The sequence below is a fragment of the Ochotona curzoniae genome, unplaced genomic scaffold (assembly GCF_017591425.1).
Source record: "Ochotona curzoniae isolate NIBS_2020 unplaced genomic scaffold, NIBS_Ocur_1.0 contig_4514, whole genome shotgun sequence".
In the NCBI taxonomy this organism is placed as follows: Eukaryota; Metazoa; Chordata; class Mammalia; order Lagomorpha; family Ochotonidae; genus Ochotona; species Ochotona curzoniae.
Genome location: NW_024466312.1, coordinates 5,502,670 through 5,526,946, shown reverse-complemented (window position 1 = coordinate 5,526,946; position 24,277 = coordinate 5,502,670). Strand labels below are relative to the sequence as shown.

Here is a 24,277-nt window from a genome sequence, read left to right as displayed (position 1 = left end):
TCACCTAGGGGATCCAGCTTCGCCTCGGCTCGGCACCGGCTCCGCGCTGCTCCTCCCTCGGCCTGCAGGGCAAGCCGGCGGCCTCAGGCGCCCCTAGCAACCACGCATCGCCACGCGACCCGCGCACTCGGCCGCCGCCCGCCACGCACTTCGCGCGCCCCCAGTGGGCGGACCGAGGCCTGGACGGGGCGGGCACGAGGCGAGCGCGCGGAATCTCGGGGGGTTGTGGGGCCGGGGAGGGAAGGGAGGCCTCTGCGGTAAGCAGGCGCAGTCCGTCCCGGACTCAGCGGGCAGAATTCTGGGAGTTGTAGTCCCGCAGTTAAAGCTCTGAAGGGCTCTGTTCTACGAATCCGGAATTCTCCGTGCCATCCTGATTCCACCTCATTCCTTGAACTTTTCTGTTGATCGTGCCTCAGTTCTCTCTTCTGCCGTGTTCTCTCACTCGCTTTTAAGATTTTATTTTTATTATAAAATCTGATATACAGAGAGGAGGAGAAATGAAGAAAAAGATCTTCCATCTGATGATTCACTCTCCCAACTGGGATTAGAACCGCATTTGCTTTGGTCTGGCCATTGAGGCCACTTGGGGAATGAACCAGGAGACGGAAGAGAACTCCCATCCAGCTCCCTGCTTGTGGCCTTGGAAAGCAGTAGAGGAGGGCCCAGTGCTTTGGGATCCTGCACTGGTGTGGGAGACCTGGAGGAGGTTCCTGGCTCCTGGCTTCGGATCAGCTCAGCTACGGCCATTGCAGTCACTTGGGGAGTGAATCATTGGACGGAAGATCTTTCTGTTTCTCCTCCTCTCTGTATATCTGACTTTGCAATAAAAAAATAAATCTTAAAAAAAAAAAAAACTGAGCTAGAATCTTGTTACCATTACCACTCTATCGGTGGCCTTCTCCATTTCAGTCAATGGCAATTCCAGCCTTCCAACTGCTCAGGCCAAAAATCTTAGGGTCATGTTTGACCTACTTCTTTGATCACACAAGGTAGCCCATAACTCTTATTTGCTCCATGTTCAAAGCACATACAAGATGCAACTTACTGGTGACCCAGTACAATGGTTCAATTGGCTCATCTTCCTTTGCAAGTGCCAGAGTCCCATATGGGCAATGGTTCATGTCCTGGCTGCTCCACTTCCCTTTTGGCTCCCTGCTTGTGGTTTTGGGAAAGTAGTAGAGGACAGCCTAAACCCTTGGAACCCTGTCCACCCATGTGGAGGACCTGGAGGAGGCACCTGACTGGATCAGCTTAGCTCCAGCTGTTGTGGCCACTTCAGGAGTAAACCAGCAGATGGAAGATCTTTCTCTCCTTCCCTCTGTAAATCTGCCTCTCTAATAAAAATAAATATTTAAACATGTTGAATAAATAAATATTTAAATATATATATATACACATACATATGTACATGTGTGTTTTGAAAATACAAGGGTTTTTCATGATATATGCACTTTCCATGAATTGTTTGAAGTTCCTGAGTATGTTTCCAGCTAAGATAATGATTCTAGCTAATGCATCTGCCAAGCACCCCTTTCTGGAAACATCTCCATAAACAGCTGTCCTCCCAAAGCACTGAAATTCCACCAAATACTTAACACTAGTCTCTAACACACTGAGGTCTCAAAGCAACCCAACAGACTTTGTTTAATCCGACCCTTTCCCATTTCAGCTCCATTGTTGATCTTGGCTTAGAAGTCAGGGACCACATGTAGCTCCAGAAGGCAGGAAAAGACAGAAACGAGGATCTTAGGTGAATAGGACATGTGCTTCCCATACCACACAGAAACTAAACCAGGGACTGATGCTCCTAGTCCCTTGCTCTGGGAGTTCCCCATAAGGTAAGGCACACTTTTTATTAAAAAGAATTCACAAACACAGCTATAAAAAAAAAGATACATTCCCACCACCCACCCACGGATAGGAATATGGGTCCACGGCTGAAGAAACTCGCCAGCGACAGGGATTGATGGCATGTAGCCCTGTGGCCCCTCACTGTCCTAGGGCCAGTGCACCAAAAGCAAAACTTGCTGACAAGAAGATAAAAGGCACTCCAGAAGGGAGGAGAACGCTCAGGGAGTGGACATTTTTCCCTAAGGTCAGAAGGGGCATTCCTGGGGCTAAAGGCATGTGTTCCTGGAGAAAGGGCCTCTGGGTATACACAAGGCAGGAATCGCCTCTGGTACCACCAGTGGTGAAGTTTACTGGTTGCAATCATACTGAATTTGGGGGGAAGGGAGGAGCTTTATACATAAATCTTTTCTAGTTTCTCGTTCTCAGTTGAGTTGGCAGCTTAGCACTTTTTTTTTTTCCAGTCTCTATCTCTTGGCTCAGTTGTTGACTTGTGTGGTAGAAGAATAAGGAAGACTTGGCAATAACACAGGTCAGTGAAGGTTGGCAGCTGGCCCCCGGGAAGCTGGCATCACGTGCTGTGCGTGGGCCTCAGGAGGTGAATGAGTTTCCTGCAGTGCCTGGCAGAGGTAGGCCTGGGACTGCCATGTGGCAGTAGCTGATTCCCCATAGACAGCAAGGCTAATTTCTCACTAGCACCCAGGGACACCAGCACCTGCAGAACAAAATAGGATGTAGGACGTGAACTCACAAACAGGTGAGGGTGGAAGGTCTGGGGCAGATGCCGGGAACTCTCATTTAGCCCAGCAATTCCCACTCCAGGAAAAGCAGGAAGAAGGAAAGGGACTCTTGGGGCCTCAGAACAGAATGAATGGGAGAGGGCCTGGCGCCATACCCAGTGGTTAAATCCTCGCCTTGCATGCGCCAGGATCTTATATGGGTGCTGGTACATATCCCAGCTGCTTCACTTCCCATCCTGCTCCTTGCTTGTGGCCTGGGAAAGCAGTCGAGGATGGCCTGAAGCCTTGGGATCCTGTGCCCTAGTGGGAGATCCAAAGGAAGCTCCCAGCTCCTGGCTTTGGTTGGCTCGGTTCCAGCCACTGCAGCCATTAGGACAGTGGAACAAGCAGATAGAGGATTATTCTGTCTCTACTTCTCTCTGCAAATCTGACTTTCCAGTAAAAATTTAAAAAATATTTTTTGCAAATGAGTGGGAGAAAAGCCAGTCTAGAGGCTGGAATCATAAGAACTAGAGGATTCTTCCCACTCTCTCCAGCAACAGATGATAAAACCCAGACATCCAAGGGACCCACATGTCTGTTCCCAGGAAGAGAGGATGAATGTGGCCAGGACTGACAGTAAATCCCAAGGTCTGGCTGCCAGCCTTGATCTGGCTGGAACAGTGGGTCCCAGCCATATCACAACCACAAGTCACTCTTATTCTTCCCCCACCTGCACTGTCAGAAATCCCCATGCCACTATTATCGTTCTGGCACATTGCTGGTGCATATGGATTACTCAGGGCTCTCAGCTGAAACTAGCATAACTTGCACTATCCTCAGAAGATGCGTGAGGATCTCTGTCTACAGCAAATTGAGTAGCAGAGGCCAAGAGAAACAGTGGCTAAGAGCACAGCCCCTGCCCTCAGACACGTGACTTCAACAGCCCAGTCCTACATACCAGTCCTATAACCTGGACAAGTTACTAAATTATCTGTGCCCCAGTTCTCTCACCTGCAAAAGTGAAAATGGCTTAACCCAGATAATAAAGGCAAAAAAAAAAAAAAGAAAAGAAAAGAAAAGAAAAGAAAAACCCAGATAATAATAAAAGCAAACTGCTCAGTGTGCTGACTCTCCCATGGGTGAGTAGAAAAATAAAAAGATAACAAGTCCCCGCACACTCACACAAGGAAACCACCCTGCATTTCAGCATCTTCCAGTCTCCCTTCAGCTGGCCTCCAGAGGAGTGAGGCTGTGGTCCTAGAGACCCTCGGCATTTCCTGACCTGAGGGAACCCTCAGGCGGTCATCTCCCTTCTCCAGGCTGGGAGATGGTCAACCGAAGCCCTGTCCTCCCAGGGTTCAACGCACACGAGAAGGAATGCCACTTGGGTTGCTGGGAATCCCTGCTGATCACAGCTCTCAAGAGGCCTGTAGTTACCTGGTGGATGGAGGGTTCCTGGCGGAGGCTCCGAAGAGCAATGAGGGCAGCCTCCTTCACGCTGGCCTGGGGGTCTCCACACGCTGTCTCTAGGAGCCGCTGTGGGGCTTGGTACTGTAACAGCTCCTCCCCAAGTCCCTCAGGCCCTAGGTTGCCCAGGGCTGATGCCGCATTGCGCCGGATACCAGCCTGAGGGTCTCCAAGCAGCTGCATCAGACTGGGCACTGCAGCTGCCAGGGCAGGTCCCAGAGGACCAGCCTGGTAGGCTGCGTTGCCCACAGCAAAGCTGGCATCACGCCGCACAACTGGGTCCTGGTCTCCGAGTCCCAGCAGCAGGAGGTTGAGCAGTCCTGCCTGGCTCTGCAACGCCCCCCGCAGGGCCATGCTGTGTTGCAGCAAATGTCCCAGGAGCCTACAGGTACGGGCCCGCACCAGTTTCTCTGGGTGGCCCAGAAGGCTACGCAGGGGCCGATAGGATTCCTCAGAGCCAGCCAGGAGCTCCTGGATGAAGGGTGGGTGGCTGGGAGACAGTACCCGGGCTGTATGGGCCAGCAGGGACAGAAGGTCGGAGCTCAGCAGTGCCTGGTCGCTTAGGAGGGCCGCAGACAGGAACGAAGGGACAGTTCTAGGACAGGCAGCCACTGCGTTCACAAATTGGTTAAGAGAGGTGAGGTCTGTGAGAGCCAGGCGCGTGAGGAGGCTGATGGGAAGCTCAGCTTGTGACAGCGGAAGATGCTGACAACAGACCTGGGAGAACGGGATGCAGGAGGCAGGAGGTCAGGGCGAGGGAAGGCACCTGGTGGCTGGAGGTGCTTTGGTGACAAATGCCACAGAAACCCATGAGTCCTGCCCCACAATATCTCATGTGAAATGTGTGTCATCCTGCAAGCAAATTCCTTCTGTGTTTATTCTTTGCTTAGTTTCTCTGCCAGCACAGTTCCTCCCCCTCCCCTGGCCTGTGAGGCCACACACAGCCAAGCAACTCAGTCTCCCGTGGCTGGCCCAGCATGTTCTCCCAAAGAACTGGCCAAGGGAGTGCTGGAGACAAGGAGGTGCAACTGGCTCCAGCTGTTGTGGGGCTGGATTAGGGACAGAGGGTTGGCCACTTTCATCTCCCACCTTCATGCTTGGGTGAGCTCCCCAAGTACCTGCAGCAGGTGGGCTGTGACTTCGGAGTCCCTGAGGTCAGCCAAGATACCTACAAGGAGGTTGGCGTCCACATCCAGGGCGAAGGGGAAGCAGAAGAGCTGGCAGACAGAGAGCACCACGACAGGGAGAAACTCAGGCCCGTGAGGCCTACGGAGGGGAGCGCAGGAGAAGGCTTGCTCACCTCCCCTCTGCCAGCATGCTCTCCTCCCACCACTAGGCTTCCTCCCCCAGCTCCCCTTCCCAAGCTCAGCTCAGAGTCTCTTTAGCCTGCAAACTTAATCCTTAGTCCCGGTTCCTCGCCTCAGACCTCAAGCTGGCACTCACTTCTCTCCTACCTCCCTCTTCCCCTCTCCCTCCCTGTCGCTGACCCTAGCTCTTCCATTCTTTGCTTCCACTAGCTCAGACTCACGCCTGGCCCAGGTGATACAGGAAGCTGGGGGAAAGCAGGTGCTTCAGAGTAGACATGAGAAGGCTCCCCCGCTGGGCTAGGTGATTCAGGCATAACTGGGGCTCCTGGGTGAAGGTAGCTATAGCCAAACTCAGCAAGGCTGCCATGCCTGGAAACACCGAGAAAAGGGACCCAGTGAAGCAGGCAAGATGTGCAGATGGCCCCCGCTTCCCCAGGGCTGCCAGACCACCATCTGAGCAGGCCTTTCCCCACTTGCAGGCGGGCGATAGCAGCAGCAACATCTGTGGCTTCCCCCAGTTCCAGATAGACTCCTCTTAAAAGATGGTCAGTCCATGAGCCCCCGAGAGGAAGAAGATACCTTGGGGAGAGATTAGCGTCCAGTCTGGCTCTGGGCTTGGTGGGACGGACAGCAACAGCTCCTCTTCCAGGGTGGGTACTTCCTTGGGCAGTCTCAGGGCCATGGAGAAGCGGTGCCATAAGATAGTCCACATCTCGGAGCTAGCCACATCCCTGATCAGGCTAGCCTTCCCCTGCTGGAGATTAAGCAGAAAAGAGTGAGGACAAGAAAGCAGCAGTCCAGAATCCATGCACCCTTTCTTCACTCCTGTCCTCTAACCCACAAAGAAAGGCAATCCCATATCTAATTTCCCATCACATCCCTGGTTCGTATTTCCCTTGCTCATTACACATTAACCCCACTCTCTGAAAGAACCTATGTGTGTGCCTGCTAAAAACCAGAATCTGTTTTTCGCCCCGCTGGAGGCTCAGGATGCAATGGGATGGTATACTTCAAACAGATTCACACTGGCAGCTTGTGGTCCATTTCTAAGACTTCCCTGGCACAGCAGTTTGAGAAATCAAGAAGTGGGCACAGGGCACTTCTTTCCTATTGACCAGTGCCTTCTCCCAAGGTGCCCAATTGCTCCCTTCTTATTTTTCACCCAGCCCAAGATGCACCTGTACCTGAGTGAGAAGCTGCAGTAGGAGGATGATGAGGCCATCATAGAATCCACAGCCACCTGGGGGTGTCAGCCGCACCTGTCAGAGAGAGGCAGGAAGTGGCCACTGAGCAAGAAGAGCAGGTCAAGGAGTGTGTCGCTGAGGGAGCATGACTGGGAACAGGAGCAGCCTCCGTGCATTCCTGGCGCTCTGACATGGGCTCTTAGGTGAATGGCTGCATTACTGCTACTGCTCAACTGCTCTGAAGGTCAGTTTTGTCTAGAGAAAGCACATCACTTTGACCACATGGGGTGTGCCTCACTTTCTAGTGTGTTGTGGGATAGTGCAGGTCACAGTGTTGCAGAACTAAGAGGTCCCTATGTAAGGGACGGAAGTAATGTGAATCTGAAACCTACCCTTCTTTTTACAAAACGAGGGGAACTATACATTCCCAAGAGCCGACAAAGGAAAGAGGGGTAGCTTGGAACGGCAGCCAGCAGGAAGGCAACCACACAGCACTCCTGCAGAATCTGCAGGGCCCAGCTCCTTCTGCAGCTCAGGCTGGAAGGGAGGCCGCGGTGCTAAAGGAGGTGCTATAGGGCAAGGGCAGCCCAGCCTCAGGATGCCCTTTCCCGGGGAGAGCAGGAGTGCATATGAGAGCAGCCTGAAAGGGCAGGAAGGCCTCACTCTGCAGATAACGTCACTCCATCTCTTTCTTCCTTTCCCCGCCCCCGCTCTCTAGAAGCCCTGAGTGAGGAATCAGAAGGCCTGATCAGGCTGGGTTCAGGGAGGTCACCAATCAAGGGGCAAAGGGACAGGAAAGAAAGACCCCTTGAGCCTTCTCCACCCCTCTGCTTCTATCTTCTCCCCTGAACAGAGAGCCTCAAGGTTTGAGTTAGAGGCAGCATTTCTTCCCCGGGAGGCCTCACCTCCGCAGGGGCAGACAGGGCGTGCGTGGCTGCAGCGATCCACTCCACGGGCTGGAGGTCAAACGCCACCCCATGCTGACCAAGCTGTCCCAGCAGGCAGGCTGCAGCGCTCTGTGAGAGAGGCAGAGGAAGAGGAGGAAGGTTTGAATCTGACGAACAGAAAAGACGGTTTCTTTGTTTGCCCTGGCACAGAAAAGCAACCCCCAGAAACGGTTACAAGTGAGTGGGACAGTCACCGGCACACTCCTGGAAGGGCAGCATGACGGGGAAAGAGGACAAGGGAGGAAGGCTGAGAACTCACCACAAGAGAGACGACATGGGAACGGGTAAACACAGGCGCGACCTCGCTGCCCAGCTTCTCCATTCTGAAACAGGGAGACACAGCCAGGGAGGCAGTGGTGCTAAAGGAGGTGCCCAGTGGCTTCCTTCCACTGTGCCCTCCAGCCATGCTCCAAGGCTACCTCCTGGGCACAACAGCGATGGGAACCCAGGTTCTGTACTTCTCCCCCTCTGCCCTGGACCCTCGCAAGGAAAGGCTTCAGGGAGCCACTCCCCACACTCTGTAAGTTAGCCGCGTAGGTGGATGACCTTGTTGGAGAGGCCCTACTCTCCAACTCACCCACAGGGCAGGTCTTGAAGCTGAAAGACAAGAAGTGCGAGGAGGTAGAGTGCAACTTCGGTTGACTCTTCTTGATCTGCTGCATTTACCTGTAAAGGCAATGTGAGCTATTGGAACAAGCCCTGGTTGGGATGGCGGAGCTGCCAGGAGATGCCCACCTGTGTGGCTGGCCCACCTTGCCCTGGACTAACAGCAACAGCGACTCCAAGGCCAGAGGCTCCTGCCCGAGGAGATGGCACAGGTGCTCACTGACATGGCAGCAGGCGTAGAGGACCTGTGAGAGTAAGGGAGGAGTCTGTCCATGGGTATTGCGCCTGCTGGGCTCCTGGCATGCAAGGCTCAGCTGAAGAGCAGGTGAGCCTCATGGCAGATCCACTCTCCACACAGGAGGCACTGTGAGGACTCCTGCCTTTGGCTGTGAGACAGCAAGATGGAGACCCGTGTCAGTGCCAGGCAACTGCAGTCACCTCAGTTGAAGAGACTTAAAGGCACACAGTTGGCCTCTAGGGACTATCTTGCTCGACTTCTCTTGATCCCTCTTTCTGTACTGTTCCTCCCACCACCATGGGAGCCAGAAGGCACTTTAGGTGCTGGGAACTCTGGGAAGGATGTACCTTGAGAAGGGACAGGCATAGGATGGGGTGCTGCAGGCCTGAGATGAGGGACGGCCTCAGTTGGCTGTTGTCTTCAATCAGCTGGGTTGCCACATGCCAAGAGACCTATGGAGACCTATGTGAAGACTCAGGCCTATTCTCCCCATCTCCTTCTTTCACTCCAGTTCCTCACATATCTCCGGTTAATCAAGAGTTTCAGTCACCTCTGCTAGTCACCAGGTAGCCCAGACCCCTTCTCTCATTGGGCATCCTGGCTAGTGAAGAACCCAAAGCCACGGCCCCATTGGGCCCTAGTGTGGGCAGGTATAAGAAGCAGTACGAGCAGCCAGCAGGGAGAGGGAAAGCTGAATTCTGAGCTTTGAAGGCCACATCGCTGGCTTCGGGCAGCTCTCCCGGAGCTCTCTCCCTCGCGGGCTGACCCAGAGTGCCGGATCTCTGACCACATCATGTTCCATACCTTGTTGGGGGAGCTAAGCATTTGTTTCTGGGAGTATTCAGTAAAGGGGGGCATCTAAGTTTGATGCCTGAGAAATAGGGGCCAATTTCTCTGATAGCAGGGGCAGAGGGCAATAAGCAGGTGCAGCTCAGACCTGCTCCTTGGCTTCCCAGCAGCTGGGCAGTCCCACGGGAGCAGTACAGATGGCCGCCAGGGCAGAGGAGATGGCTCCTGGGAGGTCCTCACTCTGATCCCGCAGCGGCTGGCTCACCTGCGGTGCCCCTAGCGAAAAAGAGAAGGCATGCAAGGGCTGAGCTCCAGCTGTGTCTCTCAGGCACCCCCCCCAATCTGTTTACTGAGTACCCAGTAAACACCAGGAGCCATTCCAGGAGATGGTAGGGCAAAGAGCAGAGCCAGATCAACGCAAGACACAGCCAAGAGAAGCCTTCTCCCGGCCTGTGCACTTACCTGGGGGGCTGTGGAAGGGGAGCTGTGGCGCTGTGAAGCTGTGAAGCAGCCCATCCAACACCACTCGCTGTGTGCTCAGCAGGCTTGAGTAAAAGGCTTTGGAGATGGACTGGCTGTTCCCATCCATGGCTTCACAGAGCGTGGTGAAGCACTAAGGCAAACAAGGACAGAGAAAGCATCAGGGCCTTGGAAGACTGACCGGGCTTAGTACAAGAACCAAGAATGGGGGCGGGTGCCACGGCTTAAGATAAACCTCAGCCTGTGGTGCTGACATCCCATGTGGAAAAGCAGTACAGGATGGCCTAAAAGCCTTGGGACCCTGCATCCACATGGGAAACCTGGAAAAAGCTGCTGGAAAACCTGGAAAACCTGGCTTCAGATTGGCTCAGCTTCGGCCATTGTGGCCATTTGGGAAATGAACCAGCGGAAGCAAGATCTTTGTCTCTCCTTCTCTCTATAAATCGGACTTTCCAATAAAAATAAACAAATCCTTTAAAAATAACATGGGAATAAAAGAGACATGAGAAAGAGAGAGACAAAAATCTGAAGTGGGAGTGGATTACCATTAGGCTGTCCCTCCGCAAACTCTGCTCAGATTCATCTGGTTGAGCTAATAGCTTCCCCAGCAGGTCCAGAAAGACGTTGGCGGCCTCCTGAAACACCTGTAGGCTGGGAAGAAAGGAGCCCATAGTTTCTTCTCATTGCTCTACTCACAGCCCTGAGGGTGGATCAGCCTCAGGCATACAGAAGGTAAATATACAACGAACTGCTTCAACACACACAGACACACACGCTCTAAGCCCCATTTCTGCCAGTTTCTCTAGGTCATTCACAACTTGACTCCTCTATTGAGGGTCACACTGACTGCTGATCCTGAATATGAAAGTGGTGGGGCAAACATGAGGTGACTCAGGTTCTCAAGGAGACAGGCTGTCCTCCGAGGACCACGCAGCTGATCCCTACACCTATCAAAAATCCCAGCTGCTCCAGCCGGGGTCTTTTCCTGAGGATGACAGGGGTGGGGAAAGACATGGGGCACAAACTGATGTCAGGTTGGCCAACAGCAAAAATGCTTCGTATCCCACCTGTCACCTGTCTGGCTTCGGTCCAGATTGAAGGTACAGGCAAAGTAGGCCTGGATCACAGCCATCAGGTCCCGTAAGAAGGCCCCATACCAGGGTTGCTGCCAGCAAGAGGGGAGAAAAGGACAACGTGGGGTTTGGAGACAAAGAACAAAAAAGGAACAGCGAAAACAATATAAAGCAGCACACACAGAGACATTTTGGAGGTCACCACGTGTCGGCAAGTGGAAAGAACTTGGAAACAGTGTTTGCTTTGGACTGAACAGCCTTCCCTAGTAAGAGAGCCTGGTCTTCAAAACTATTTTTCCCCTAAATTTCTAAAAGTCACCTAAGCTGAATACTCACATGCATTTGGTTCTGGAAGGGTCCCCTGTCCTCTCAGCTACCCAGTGAAGGGACACAGCATGGGGACTCAAATGCCTTGAGTCTGAATCCTAGCTCTCTATATACTGTTTCTGGGACTGTCTACAATCTCCAAACTTCAGTGCCGTGCTCTGCACAGTCAGGTGAGGAATGTACAGGATCCATCAATCTAAAGTATCTCACTCGAATTATGGGCAAATGCACAAAACTCCAGGTTCCACCTTCTCTTGGAAAAGTGGATGTTATAGGGGCCCGGCGCAAAGGCTCAGTGACTAAATCCTTGCCTTGCAACTGCCAGGATCCCATATGGGCACTGGTTTGTGTCCCAGCTGCTCTACTTCCCTTCCAGCTCTCTGCTTGTGGTCTGGGAAAGAAGTAGAGGATGACTCAAAGCCTTGGGACTCTACACCCACATGGAAGACCCAAAGAAGCTCCTGGCTTCAGATCGACTCAGCCCCAGCCATTGCAGCCACTGGGGGAGTGAACTAAGTGGACAGAAGATCATTTTCTCTGTAAATCTGCTTTTGCAATAAAATAAATAAAACTAAAAACAAAAAAAAGAAAGAAACGGAGGAAGGAAGGAAAAAGAGAGAAAGGAAGAAAAGAGAGAAAGAAAAAGGAAGAAAAGAAGGAAGAAAGAGGACATCTGGCAACACTGGGCCAGAATTGAAGAGAAAACACCCTATGTAGACTCTCCAGTTGATTGAATGACATGACCAGCCTTGCCACAGGGGGGCGCCAGAGTTCACAATTAATATTCTAACCAGCTGGAGGAAGAAAAGGCAGTTGTACTGAGGCAACTTCAGGAGAGGCCCCTAGCCTAGCACTTACCTTCTGGATGCTGTTGGTCTCCTGGCTGTGCTTGAGCAGGCTGAGCAGCAACCCAGGCAGCCCAGCCTCCCGGCAGAAGGAGTACAGGGGAGTAGAGTCACGGCAGCTGGACAGGAGACAGCTGAGGACCCGCAGTGCAGGGAGGATGTGGGAAGCCCCCTCTGGGCTGCCCTTCAGGATCTGAGACGGGAGGGAGAGAGACAGCAGGCAATATTGTCATAGGTGAAGGAAGGAGAGCCACAGACGACAAGGGTCCACAAGGGGTTGGAGAAGTGGATTAGATGTTTGCATCCCACACTTAGGGGATCTAAAAGCCGGAGTACGGGATCAGGAAAGCAGGGGAACTCCACCAGGGAGACTATGGAGGCCGGGTCACCCAGCACAGAACACCAGTCCTGAGGGAGAGGAGACCTCTCCTTAGGAGCTACCAGACTCAATAATTCTACTTCCCAAGCAGCCACCAAAGAGAAAAAAAGACCACATGTCCATTCATTGACTTTGTGAATATCCAGAAAGTATTATTCACAAAAGCTAAAAAGGGAAAACCACTGATGAGTACACAAGATGTGACAGATCTGTGTAATGGACTACTAATCAGCAAAGAGAGGAAGGAAATACACACACTTGCAACATCATGAATAAACCTTACGAGCATCAGGCTAACAGAAAATGACTGTGCCATGGGATTCCAATTATATGAAACGTACAACAAAGACAAACCTAAGAGACAGAAAGCAGGGTAGTGGCTGCCCAGGACTGCACAGTGATGAGGACTCTACTGGTGTGATGAAAATGTTCTAAAATGGACTGTGGTTTCATAACTTGGTAAATTTACTGAAAATCACTGACTATATACCAAAAAATGAGCAATTTTATGGCACATAAATTACACCTCAGCAGAGGCTAGCATTGTTAAACAGCAGGTTGAACCGTTGCCTGTGATACCAGCATACCACATGAGTGCCAGTTTCAGTCCTGGCTTCTCTACTACTTCCAGTTCAGCTGCCAGTGAATGTGCCTGTGAAGGCAGCAGATGACAACCCAAGTGCCTGTCTCCCTGCCACACCTGTGGGAAATCTGGATGGAGTTCCAGGCTTCTAGCTTCTGACTGGTCCAGCCCTGATGCAACATCTCTCAATGCAACATCTCTCTTTCTCGCTCTCACTTAGTAACCCTGCCTTCAAATAAATAAGTAAACCTCGAAAACAAAAGTATACCAGAGGGGGAGCTATGGCATAGAGAGTAAAACCAATGCCTGTAATGCTGGCATCCCATATGGGCACCTGTTCTTGTCTCAGCTACTCCACTTCTGATCCAGCTCCCTGTTAATGGCTGGAAAAAGCAACAAAAGATGACCCAAGTGCGTGGGCCCCTGCACCCACATGGGAGATCTGGAAGAAGCTCCTAGTTCCTGGCTTCTGGTTTCAGCCAAGGAGCTTCAGTCTAACCCAGGGTGTTACATTCATCTGGGGAATTAAACAGTGGATTGAAGATCTCTCTCTGTAACTCTGACTTTCAAATGATGTGTGTGTGTATGTATGTGTGTGTTTGTAAAACAGTAAAGTTTTTGCAAAAACAAAAACAAAAAGAACTCAAGAAAAACAAGGGGAAACAAAAGAAGGGAAAAGATAAAAAACAACATCTTTTGGTGAGTTTACAGAAAACAGCACTGTAGCAAAGAAAGGCTTTAGACACTAATCCAATGAGTTACACCCCAGAAAATGAATCCCACTCTTAGGGAGGGTGCTTGACATAGATCATTTGAAGACGCAGGCTGGGATGCTAACATCTGTATCAGAATGCCTGATATGAGCCCTAGTTTCTTTGTTTCTGATTCGGCTTCTTGCTAACCTGCAGCCTAGGAGGCAGTAGTAATGTCTCAACAACTGGGATCTAGGCCACCCTAGCGGCAGATCTAGACTAAGTTCTGGGCTCCTGGCTTCAGGTCGTCCAGTCCAGCTGTGGCCAGCTCTTGAGACAGATCCGTCTCTGTATATTTCTCTCTATGTCTTTCTGCCTTTCAGATAAAGTTGGAAAAAAAAAATCTCATTCTTTTCAATATCTAGTATAGCACAAAATATTGCATACTCAGTATACTCAATTGCTACATATATATTTAATTGTGCCAATAAAATTTTTTGTAAAAATGTTTTTCTTCATTATAGAGGTACTTAATCATGTTTTGGCCCATGACACGTAAAATATTTATCATAAGAAAGTTTACTGAGGGGCCAGTGATAGTTCAACTGGCTAATCCTCCATACCTCACAAATGAGTACTAATTCATGTCCCAGATGCTCCATTTCCCATCCAGCTCCCTACTTATGACCTAGGAAAGCAGTAGAGGATGGTCCAAGATCTTGGGACCCTGCACTCATGTGGCAGACACAGAATAAGCTCCTGGCTCCCAGCTTCAGATCAGTTCAGCTCCAGCCATTGTGGCCATTTGGGGAGTGAGCCAATGGATGAAAGACTTTTTACCTACATAAATCTACATATCCAATAGAAATAAAAAGCCTACTGAGAGGCCAGCATTGTGGTGCAGTGGCTTATGCTGCTGCCTGCAGTGCTGGCATCCCCTGGGGTTGCCGGTTCCTGTCCTGGCTACTCCACTTCCAATCCAGTTCCCTGTTGATAGCTTGGGAAGGCAGGAGAAAATGATTCCAGTTCTTGGGCCCCTGCACCCATGAAGATATCCAGACAAGCTCCTGGTTCCTAGTTTCAGCCTGGCCCAGCCCATTTTGTTGCAGCCATTTGAGGAGTAAACCAGTGGATGGAAGATCTCCCTCTGTATCTCATTTTGTTTCTTCGAGTCTGCCTTTCAAATGAACAAATAATTATAATATGGAGAAGGGGGAAGGAGAGGAAGAGGAGGAAGAAGAGGAAGAAGGAGAACGAGGAGAAACAGGAGAAGGAAAAAAGAAAAAGTTTGTGAACAAACTGAGGTCTGTTCTTTCTAGCTAGCAAGCCTGATCAAACTCGGCAGGTAGATGGAAAGAACTGGAAAGGGACAAGCTTCTTTTTCTCCTTTCGTCAGTGGCTGCCTTTTAACGCTTCCTCTCTGAGAACGGTCTCGGATCCCATCCAAGGATTCTTCTACCCGTTACCTGCCCTCCAGCCTCATGCAGCTGGCTCTGGATGTGCTGACAGAAGTCAGGATTGCACAGCAAGGTGAGCGGGGCTTTCAGCTGAATGGGCACAGGCTCCAGAGTCTCCAGCAGATGTTGCCACTCTTCATCACTGTCTGGCTCCTGAGGCACACGGAGTGAAAGCAGTTAGGAGGGACATGTAAGTCTAAGGACAGGTGCTCCCAACCTGAATTGAGGAACCCTGGGCACGCCTGAAACCACTGAAGGCAGCCAATGACTGCTTTGGCAGAGCTGTAGCTCTTCAGTTGCCTGTTTCAAAAGGTCCCGCTGAGGTGCCGCCACATGGTACAGCAGTTAAATCCCTACTTTGGCCTCTGCAACCCCCATCACACTGCCTTGATTTGAGTCCCTGCAATGCTTCCAAGCCAGCATTCCTGCTCCTGTGCATCGTGCAAAGCAACAGGTGATGGCGCAAGTATTTGTGCCCCTGCTACTCAACTGGGAAAAATGGAGGGCGTTCTGGACTTTATGCTTTGGTTTGCCTCAGCCTTTGCTGTTGTGGGCATCTGGGAAGTAAACCAATGAACAGAAGATCTCTATCTCTGTCTCTTTCTGTACCTCTGCCTTTCAAATAAAAATAAAAATTTCTTAAAAGATTTATTTTATTATTTTATTTTTTGTTGGAAGGACAGATACATGGAAAGAAGGAGAACCCTCCATCTGCTGGTTCACTCTCCAAGTGACTGCAATGGCTGAGGCAATCCAAAGCCAGGAGCCTGAAGCCTCACCCAATATCCCACATGGGTGCAGGGCCCCAGTGCCTCGGGTCACCCTCCACTGCAATCCCAGGCCACAGGCAGGGAACTGGATGGAAAGTGGAGCATCTGGGACATGAACCAGTGTCCACATGGGATCCTGGCAGATGAAAGGCAAGGATTCAGCCACTAGACCATCATGTCAGGTCCAGAAATATTTTTTAAAAAATCAGAGTGAAGGGCCTAGCATGGTAGCTTAGAAGCTAAAGTCCTTGCCTTGCATGCACCAGGATTCCATATGGGTGCCGGTTCTAATCCCGGCAGCTACACTTTCCCATCCAGCTCCCTGCGTGTGCCGTGGGAAAGCAGTCAAGGATGGCCCAAAGCCTTAGGACCTGCACCTGAGTGGGAGACCTAGAAGAAGTTCCTAGCTCCTGGCTTTGGATCGGCGCAGCACTGGCCATTGTGCTCACTTGGGGAGTGAATCATCAGATGGAAGATCTTCCTCTCTATCTTTCCTCCTCTCTGTATATCTGACTTTGCAAGAAAAATAAATAAATTTTAAAAAAAAGAATCAAACACATCAGAACCACTCAAATATGAGATGTGGGCATCACTGGCAAGAGTCTTCAGGGGAAAAAAAAGTGTCCAGTGTGATGGCCCAATAAACAAAATAAATCTTAATAAAAAAAAAAAAAAAAAAAAGAATGGTGCTGCTGCCTGTGAAGCCAGCATCCCTCATAAGTCCTGGCTGCTCTACTTCCCATCTAGCTTCTCTGCTAATACACCTGCAAAAGCAGCAGAAGATGGTCCAAGTGCTTACAACTATGCCATTGAGGTGCAAGACCCAGATGGAATTCTAGATTCCTGGGTTCAACCCAACCCAACTCAGCCCCTTCCAGGCCATGCGGCAGCCTTTTCTGGCAGTAAGCCAGCAGAGAGCAGAGATCTCTCTCTCTCTGTCTCTCCCCTTCTCTGTAACTCTGCCTTTCAAATAATGAAAATAAATCTTTACAAAACAAAAGATACCAACAAGGGACTATTTCAGATTAAAGGAGACTAGTGAAGTTTAACAACTAAATGCAACGTGTGATACTAGATTGGATCACAGACCAGAAAAAAATTGTATAGTCTACTATTGAATGATCATCAAAATTTGAATATGAATTATAGATTCATTCATTCACTGATTTATTGTTACTTGAATAACAGTATAATCAATATTAAATTTCTGACCTTTCTAACTGGGCTATGTAAATGCCAGTGAATGACCATTTTCTCAGTAAAAACACACTAAAAAATGTTGAGAAAGAGGGGCAAGTCTATAACTTACCCTAAAGTGACCCAGAAAAATGACATGTGCACATATAGATAATCATAAAGGAAATGTGACAAAATTGGTAACAACGGCTGACTCTGATGAAACGGATGAAAGAGAACACTGCCACGGTTTGAACAGCTTTTGTCCTCTCCCCCTCCGTGTGAACAACTCAAGTCCCACCTCATTAGTCTCCTTTAATTTGGGGGCCAATGCGGGGGTGTCTGGGTCTGGAGGGTGACACCATCACGACTAGATTATCACAAGAAAGGGCTTGTGGGAGCAGATTCTTTCTCTTCTGCTCTCTCTCAAAAAGGACCCAGCACTCCTTCCCTGCATTCCCAGCAGCCATCCTGGAGGCACGTTGATTGAGGACGCCCCAGCCTCAGGAACCAGAAAAAATAAACTCATGTTCCTTACAAATGATCTAGTGTTGGCCACACAAAACACACCAAGACAAAGGCATGTGGGCAGTCTCTGCAGTAGTCTTACAGTTAATCTTGGTATAGTGTCCAAATAAAAACATAAAATATTAAATAAATAAATAAATAAAAGAACACGAAAGACTGAGGTAGGACTGTTTGTCCAAAAGAGTCCCCAAAAGTGACCATGTGGTAAAAGCAGCACGTAGTCAAACAATACCCAGAAGCATGAACGGGCAATACACAAAGCACCAAATTGTCTCTTCTCCTGATTTATAAACACAAAGCACAAAAGCACAAAGTCTGGGAGGAGACAGATGGAAAACAATAATTGCCTCTAAGACTGAGGTAGGGTCAAGGAGAGGGGGAACTTTCCGTTTTCCCTATGCATTGCAGTGTTTTGAGAGTTGCACATTCAAGCAGTGTGTCATTCAAATGAACAGCACGGCAATTTTAGGGGACCACACATTTCAGAGGGTCAGGAATTATTGTTCCAGAAAAGCATCTCCCAAAATGCCACTTCCCGTGGCAAAAGGACGCGATCAAGGTCCGGCCCTGGGGCTCACCTCATTTTCCGAGTTCGTGGCATCCTTGCTGTTGATGTTGTTGATGTTATGCTGGCTCACTGCCGGCTTCAACTCTGCCAATCCTGGTTCGCCAACTGAGCTGCTCCGGTTTTCATTGCTGGAGGAAGCCAGGGAAGGGGATGAGTCCCAGACCTGCAGGACTTAGGATGCAATAACCTGTCCCTCCCTCTGGGCCCGGAGCGTCAAAGAGGAACAGACAGTTCTGAGCAGATCAGCCCTGCTTCTGAGATAGGGCGCATGGCCGGTAGAGGGTATGCTGACCACCCCACACATATCCTTGACTCCTCTTGCTTAAACTGTAGTCTCAAGTCCACTTTCATAATTCCCACCTAGTCCTCTCAACTCAATATCCTTTGGTTGGACAGGCCCTTTTCCCCTTGAGTCAATATGCACTGAGGCATAAAGATGAGAAAGTTCCCAAATTTCCTGAGGAATCAAAAAAGATCTGTAATTAGAACCCAAGGCCTGAACTCCTAGTGTAGGCAGTGGCTAATGACAAGAATCATTTCTGATCTGTAGCCAAGAGACCCCACCTGCAAGAGACCCCACCCTCCAAATTCCTAACTATTCCCTGCTCACCACCGCACAGTGGGGGCTTCTCCAGGACCCCACTCGGCCCAGTTGTTCTTTTCTGAAGCCAGGATCCCAGCCAAGAGGCTCACTTCCTGAGGAGGTCCCCTGAGTTTGGGCAGAGGAGCTGGGTCAGGTGTTCCCTGACTGGTCCTGTCCTCCAGCACTGGGGCAGGTCCTGTGTTTTGGTGTTTCTGTGGGAGGCAGATAGCAGGCACAATTTGATTGCCAGCAGGGAGCAGTAGGGATCCAAATCTTGTCCCTTTCCCAACCCTAGACTGTCATCCTTCAACTCTCCCAGTCCCTCACCAGCTCATGTTACATACTGTTCTCTGCTGCCACATACCTTCTGCTTGGCCTCCTCAGCCATGCGCTTATAGGCTTGGCGCAAGATCCGGGACTGACCGCTCTTGGGGGCTAGCAGATGGGCCTGTTCATCCTTTAGGACCTGCAGTTCTGGGGGCAGGCGACTGGTGAATGGGGTACCCAAATTTATGCTTGCTGGTTCAGTTACTACTGCAGGGCGAGAAGAGGGGGAAGGCATGTTTGTAGTAGGACAGTAGTATTGACTTAGCCAGGGACAGCTTCGGTATCTCTAGGCTTCTGGGGAAGGGCTGGAGAGGGGAGGAGGATATAAGGCAAAGGGGCTAGCAAGGAAGTCCAAGTTTGTGAACAACGAAAGCAGGTGGGATCCAGATGATGATGGAGATAGAGAGGGCACCCTGGGGGGAGCCCTGGGAGCCCCAAGGACTCACTGGTGACGCGTCCAGCAATGAAGGGGTGATGCAGCAGGTCTGGCCAGGACAGACGCTGCCGTGGGTCCTTGGTGAGCAGCCCCTGGAGGAAGTTCTGTGGAGAGAAAAAAGGAAGCTATTGTTCTTCTCTCAACCTATCAACAGACAAACCAAAATTCCTGCACCCATTCTTCTATAAAAATGAGCTGCTCTTGGGCACACCCCTGGCGCCCTTTCCTGAGGCCTCCTCATCCAGGGTGCAATCATGGATAAACTGCTACCTCACATCCAAGTGAGCCCCCAACCCCTGTTCAAACTGCAGAAGTAGCAACAGGAATCTCAAAATCACCAGCTTTGTGAATTAGCAAGAAGATTTGAAAGGAGGGATGTCACTTTCACCCTCATTCTCAGAAGCTAACATCACAGGGGGCCCAAGTTGCTCCCTCACCCTTTCCTTGGAGGAAGGTTTGCTTATGGCTGGGAAAGGACAGAATTTTTTTTTTTTCTGGTTGGAAGCACACTCCTGTGCAACAGTTAAATGGGTGCAGATGTTTTTAAGCACACTCTACCCAAAGAGACTTGTGTAACTTTGGCTCGTGCTGCAGACATCCACATATTTGCCCTAAGGAAGAATGAATGTCTATATGCCTTCCCTGTTCGAGGTTCTTGGTTTAGATTCTTTTCGATCACTACCTAGGCCTCTCTAACTGAACAGGTGGGATAGAAATGCATCCCTTCTTATCTCAGAGAAAACAAAGGGGAAGAGAAATGAGATTTCACTCCAGGGTAAAGTACATTTATATTCCATTAAAGGGGTCATCAACTGTTCTAGGCAAGAAATCCTTTTCCCCTCTCCCTCCATCACCCAGCCTACTGAGGCCTAACTGTCACAAGCAGCTGCTACCCTTCTCTCTAATCACTGAGCCAGCACCCTGTCCCACTGCCCTCCCAGTCTCATGCCACTCAGCTCTGCCCATTCTAATGTCTGAAGACAACTAAATGCAGTGTGGGCAACATCCAGCTATCATGTGGACTTTGAATCTGACAGGACATGGAGTAGAGGACCTATAAAGGGACCAACATTATCTGTAGTATCTTCAAGTTCCCTTTCCCTTGTGACTAACAACAGCCAGACACAGGCAAAGGCTCTCACGGCTGAGTTGGCAGATCTTAGAAACTTCTAGAATAAAAGCTTGCAACCAAAAAACAAGGCTGTTTGGCCCCATGCCTGCCTTCACCCAGTCCCATCTCAGCTCTGGGAAAGGATTCTGTGTCTTTAGTTCAGAAGAAAAAAGGACAAATGTTTCTGCTGTCCAAGTGCTCCCTCAATCTTCACTACCTTGAGGCATGGACTGATTGTGGAGGGCCAGCGCACAGGGTCCTTGAGAATGAGGCTGACCAGCTGAAAGATACTTGTGGTATAGAAAGGAGGAGTGCCCACAGCCAGCTCATACAGGATGCAGCCCACGGACCACAGGTCAGCTGTGTGGTCATACGGTCGCTCCTCCACCAGCTCCGGGGACATGTAGAGTGGCGTGCCTTTGATGGATGTCAGCACCATCGTGTTGGTGCTCATGGCTCGGGCAAACCTGCAAGGGATGGAAACGGAATGTCTAAGCCAGTTCTGGTCACGACTACAAAAGTTGGCTAAAGCACTCAGTTCTTTGCTGGGGTGCCTGCCTAGCCTTTCAGGTGTAAACTTTGCTACTTTATCACAAACAGAATAAAATAGAGTAAAAACAAAAAAAAAATCTAGACTTAGTCACTACTACCTATGATAGTATCAGAGATCCCAGACAGGAGCACTTTTGATTAAGTCCAAAAGACCCAGCAAGAGTCCCAGCATCCAGCTCAGTGAGGCTCAAGGAAGTCATGCAGAGGTCAAGCCTCCCCACGGAACTGCAAGCAGAGCTAGAAGCTCAGAATCCTCACCCAAAGTCACAGAGCTTGACGCCACCCCCCTTGGCCAAGAGGATGTTCTGAGGTTTCATGTCGCGGTGCAGGATGCGGTGGGAGTGCAGATAGTACAGGGCTGACACCAACTGGGCGGCAATGGCCTGGACCTTGGAGTCAAACAGGTGGGAAGAAGAAAGAAAACATCAGAGGAAGAAGCCAGCTCATTAGCCCTAGGACTTTTCCTAATAACACTGCTGTGGGAGCTTTGCTTCCTCCAATTTCTTCACACCAGGCCTCCCTCAGTTCTTGTTCTCCTTGTTCGTTCTTCCATTTGCTCATTTATTCATTTGTTCATAGAAGATGTGCCAAATCTCATGTCTCAGCTAGAAGGTCACGAGCAAATTAATTTGAGGCACTCAGAGTCATAACCCATAAACTGATGCAAAAGACTCCATCTTCCAGGAGTCTTATGAGGATTCAATGAGTATGACAAGTAAAGCTTACAATGCTGCTTGGCATTTACTAAGCATTCAATACACACGAGCTGTAATTTGTAAGACAAAATCCCTTTTCTCAAAAGTAGTAAAACAAATAAGATAAACAAACTGAATGAGACAATTCTCAGAAATCGCCATGAGTGCTGAGAAGGACAGAGTACTACGACAAGCAGTCCTGAGACCAGCCTATTTGGGCCAGTACAGACACACCCCATGCTGAATATGGTCAAGGGAGTGTGTTCAACCAAGTCCCACTGCTAACCACCACGTCCTGCCTGACCACACTCTCTTGGCCCAGACCATCATGGTGGCTCTTTTTCCCTAAAGATACCTAATAACAACAACATTACTCATGGCCAACTGCTTAAAACATTTTGCATGGATTAACTCAATAATCATCACAAAGGCTTCATAAGGCAGGTGTTATCAACATCTGCATTTTAAGCACTAAAGAATTAAGGTGGTTTACTCAAGAGGTCTCAGCTATTAAGGGACAGAAACCAGCTTTACACCTGGATATTTTGGCTCCAATTTTCACATACTTTCCTTCCCTATCACATCACCTCTACAGACACCTGGCTTCCCCTGATTCTCTTGGGAATCTTCAAGAGGGAGACTCCTGGGGTTCCTAGCTTGCTCTTTTGAGTTCTTCATCATCTAGACAGGATGGGAGGGGGCCAGAAGCAATGTACCTGGTAGGAAATGTACCTGGTCTTCAGGAAGCTTTCCGTCATCTTCCAGGATCTGAAAGAGCTCTCCCTCAGCATAGTCTGTCACCACCACAACCTGCGAGGAAGAAACCCTGGCTGCAGAGTCAGACATTAGGGGACTGTGACATTCCTAGGAACCACCAGGCTCAGGGAGAGGTGACCTGAAACCATCCAAGCACACCTCTTTGTCTGTCTCAAAGCTGTCGAGTAGATGCACAATGTTGGGATGCCGCAGGCCACGCATAATTTCAATCTCTCGTTGCAGATTCTTTAGCTCCTTCTCTGAGCGGCCCAATTTGGGGATGAACTTCAGGGCCACCACCTGTGAAATGTAAAGTGACCAGTTAGGGTCTAGCCACACTATGGAGAAGGGCTGGAAATTCAACCTTCACTTCAGAGTTCCAGAATCCAGACTTCAGACTGAGCAACTCTCATTGCACCTGTCGCTGTCCTACCTCCACCACCCATGGATGGTAGCCTGGCCTTACCCAGGACTCCCCAAGCCTTGTGCTTGCTAAAAAGATGCCTGTCATGGATTCTGGGAGAGGTATTCCTCTCCAACCAAAAGACTCAAGATTAGATTGAGTGGAAAAGGAAGAATCAAGTAATAGAGAGGAAAATACAGAGATCAGGTGGCTTCTCTCTTCCTCTATAGTATCAACACGACTAAAAATAGCATTTATTTGTTTCCTAAGTGCCAGGCACTGTCCTAAGTAATTTAATCCTCAACATCCATCAGTTAGCCCCTCTTATCCCTCTTCTTTAGATGAGGAGCTTAAGACACATAATGAGCTACTTTGTTCACAGTTTTAACGCCAAAAAGTGCTGGATTTTGCACCCAAGCAATTCACCTTCAAGGCACATACTCCCTAACAAGTGTGAAGGAGACAGTATCATAAAAACACAGGTTGGTATAAACACAACCCTCCTAGCCCCGGTCTTCCACTGGAGAAAGTCCTCTTTGTTCCTCACCTGAGCACTGTATTTTTTCCGACCCTTGTACACTCTCCCAAAAGAGCCTTCTCCAATCATCTCCAGCACGTGGTACTTCTCCATGACCAGGAGTGCAGAATCCCTCGAAGGAGGAAATTACAGATGGTGCTGCAGAGCTATGGATCCAGAGCCAGCTCGGGACATTTGGGAGCCTGGGCTTGGGAGAAGAGTCAATATTAGACACCTCTTCCTTTGTCCCAATAACCCGGGTCTCAAAAGCATGGTAAGGTGGGGTGGACAACAGGCATGAGCTCTTGGAGCAACCAGGGCGTCTCCTTGGAATCCCCAGCCTCCTCCTGCCAACCTCCACAGCCACCGGCCCACCCAACATCGCTTCTCCTCTCTCCTTACAACACCCAGCCTAGCCCAGGACTCATCCCTGCTCAAAATGGACTCGCCCCCAACCCCGCCCCTTTCAGGGGCTCCCAGTTCCTGCCACTCTCAACTTCCTCTGCATCAGAGCCCAGACCCTCACCCACGCGCTTCGCTGGCCGGAGGGGGGGAGACCTTGTCTCACCCCCCATCCCCCGAAGCTCCTCAGGCCGAGGGGTGTCGGCCCTGGCCTTCAAGCCCCGTCCCTTTTCTGGCTGCCTGCCTACTTCGCCTAACAAAGTTTTTCTCCACACCCCACCCCACCCCTATTTCTGACCTCTTTAGGGTCCCGTTCTCACCAATTTTATGCTGTAGAACTGATCAGAAGTTCAGACGACAAAGGCGCTCCGAGGTGGCGGGAGGGATGGTGGGCCGTCCCAAGGCACTTCTTGGGACACTTCCGAACTGTCCTCTTGGCCATTAGACCCCACGAAGGACCCGGAGTCTGCGGTTGCTTAGAAACAGCCCTGGCCGGCGTCCTCCCGCCC

General features: G+C 50.2%; 1 protein-coding gene across 1 annotated transcript; it reads right to left on the bottom strand.

Moving 5' to 3' along the window:
* Positions 1-1,821: 1,821 nt before the first annotated feature.
* Positions 1,822-24,255, bottom strand: STK36 (serine/threonine kinase 36). The gene is made up of 27 exons (XM_040986524.1): positions 24,089-24,255; positions 23,397-23,574; positions 22,606-22,746; positions 22,423-22,500; positions 21,254-21,384; positions 20,661-20,910; positions 19,343-19,436; positions 18,934-19,103; positions 18,597-18,781; positions 17,997-18,114; positions 14,954-15,097; positions 11,847-12,026; positions 10,656-10,753; positions 10,134-10,239; positions 9,571-9,721; positions 9,257-9,384; positions 8,667-8,771; positions 8,228-8,326; positions 8,053-8,141; positions 7,735-7,798; positions 7,434-7,544; positions 6,529-6,603; positions 5,924-6,098; positions 5,566-5,713; positions 5,156-5,303; positions 4,008-4,754; positions 1,822-2,563 (listed from the first exon to the last, which is right to left on the bottom strand). Exons 2-27 carry the CDS (start codon positions 23,478-23,480, stop codon positions 2,420-2,422), a joined length of 3,963 nt encoding a protein of 1,320 aa, XP_040842458.1. The 5' UTR covers positions 23,481-23,574; positions 24,089-24,255; the 3' UTR covers positions 1,822-2,419.
* Positions 24,256-24,277: the final 22 nt, after the last annotated feature.

Bases quoted from the DNA above. Each gene is read 5' to 3' on its own strand.
- STK36 (XM_040986524.1), bottom strand. From the start codon at position 23,480: ATGGAGAAGTACCACGTGCTGGAGATGATTGGAGAAGGCTCTTTTGGG. The intron at 22,747-23,396 runs GTGAGGAACAAA...TACATTTCACAG, and splicing joins GGAAAAAATACAGTGCTCAG to GTGGTGGCCCTGAAGTTCAT. The intron at 12,027-14,953 runs GTAACGGGTAGA...CTCCCGTCTCAG, and splicing joins TGCATGAGGCTGGAGGGCAG to ATCCTGAAGGGCAGCCCAGA.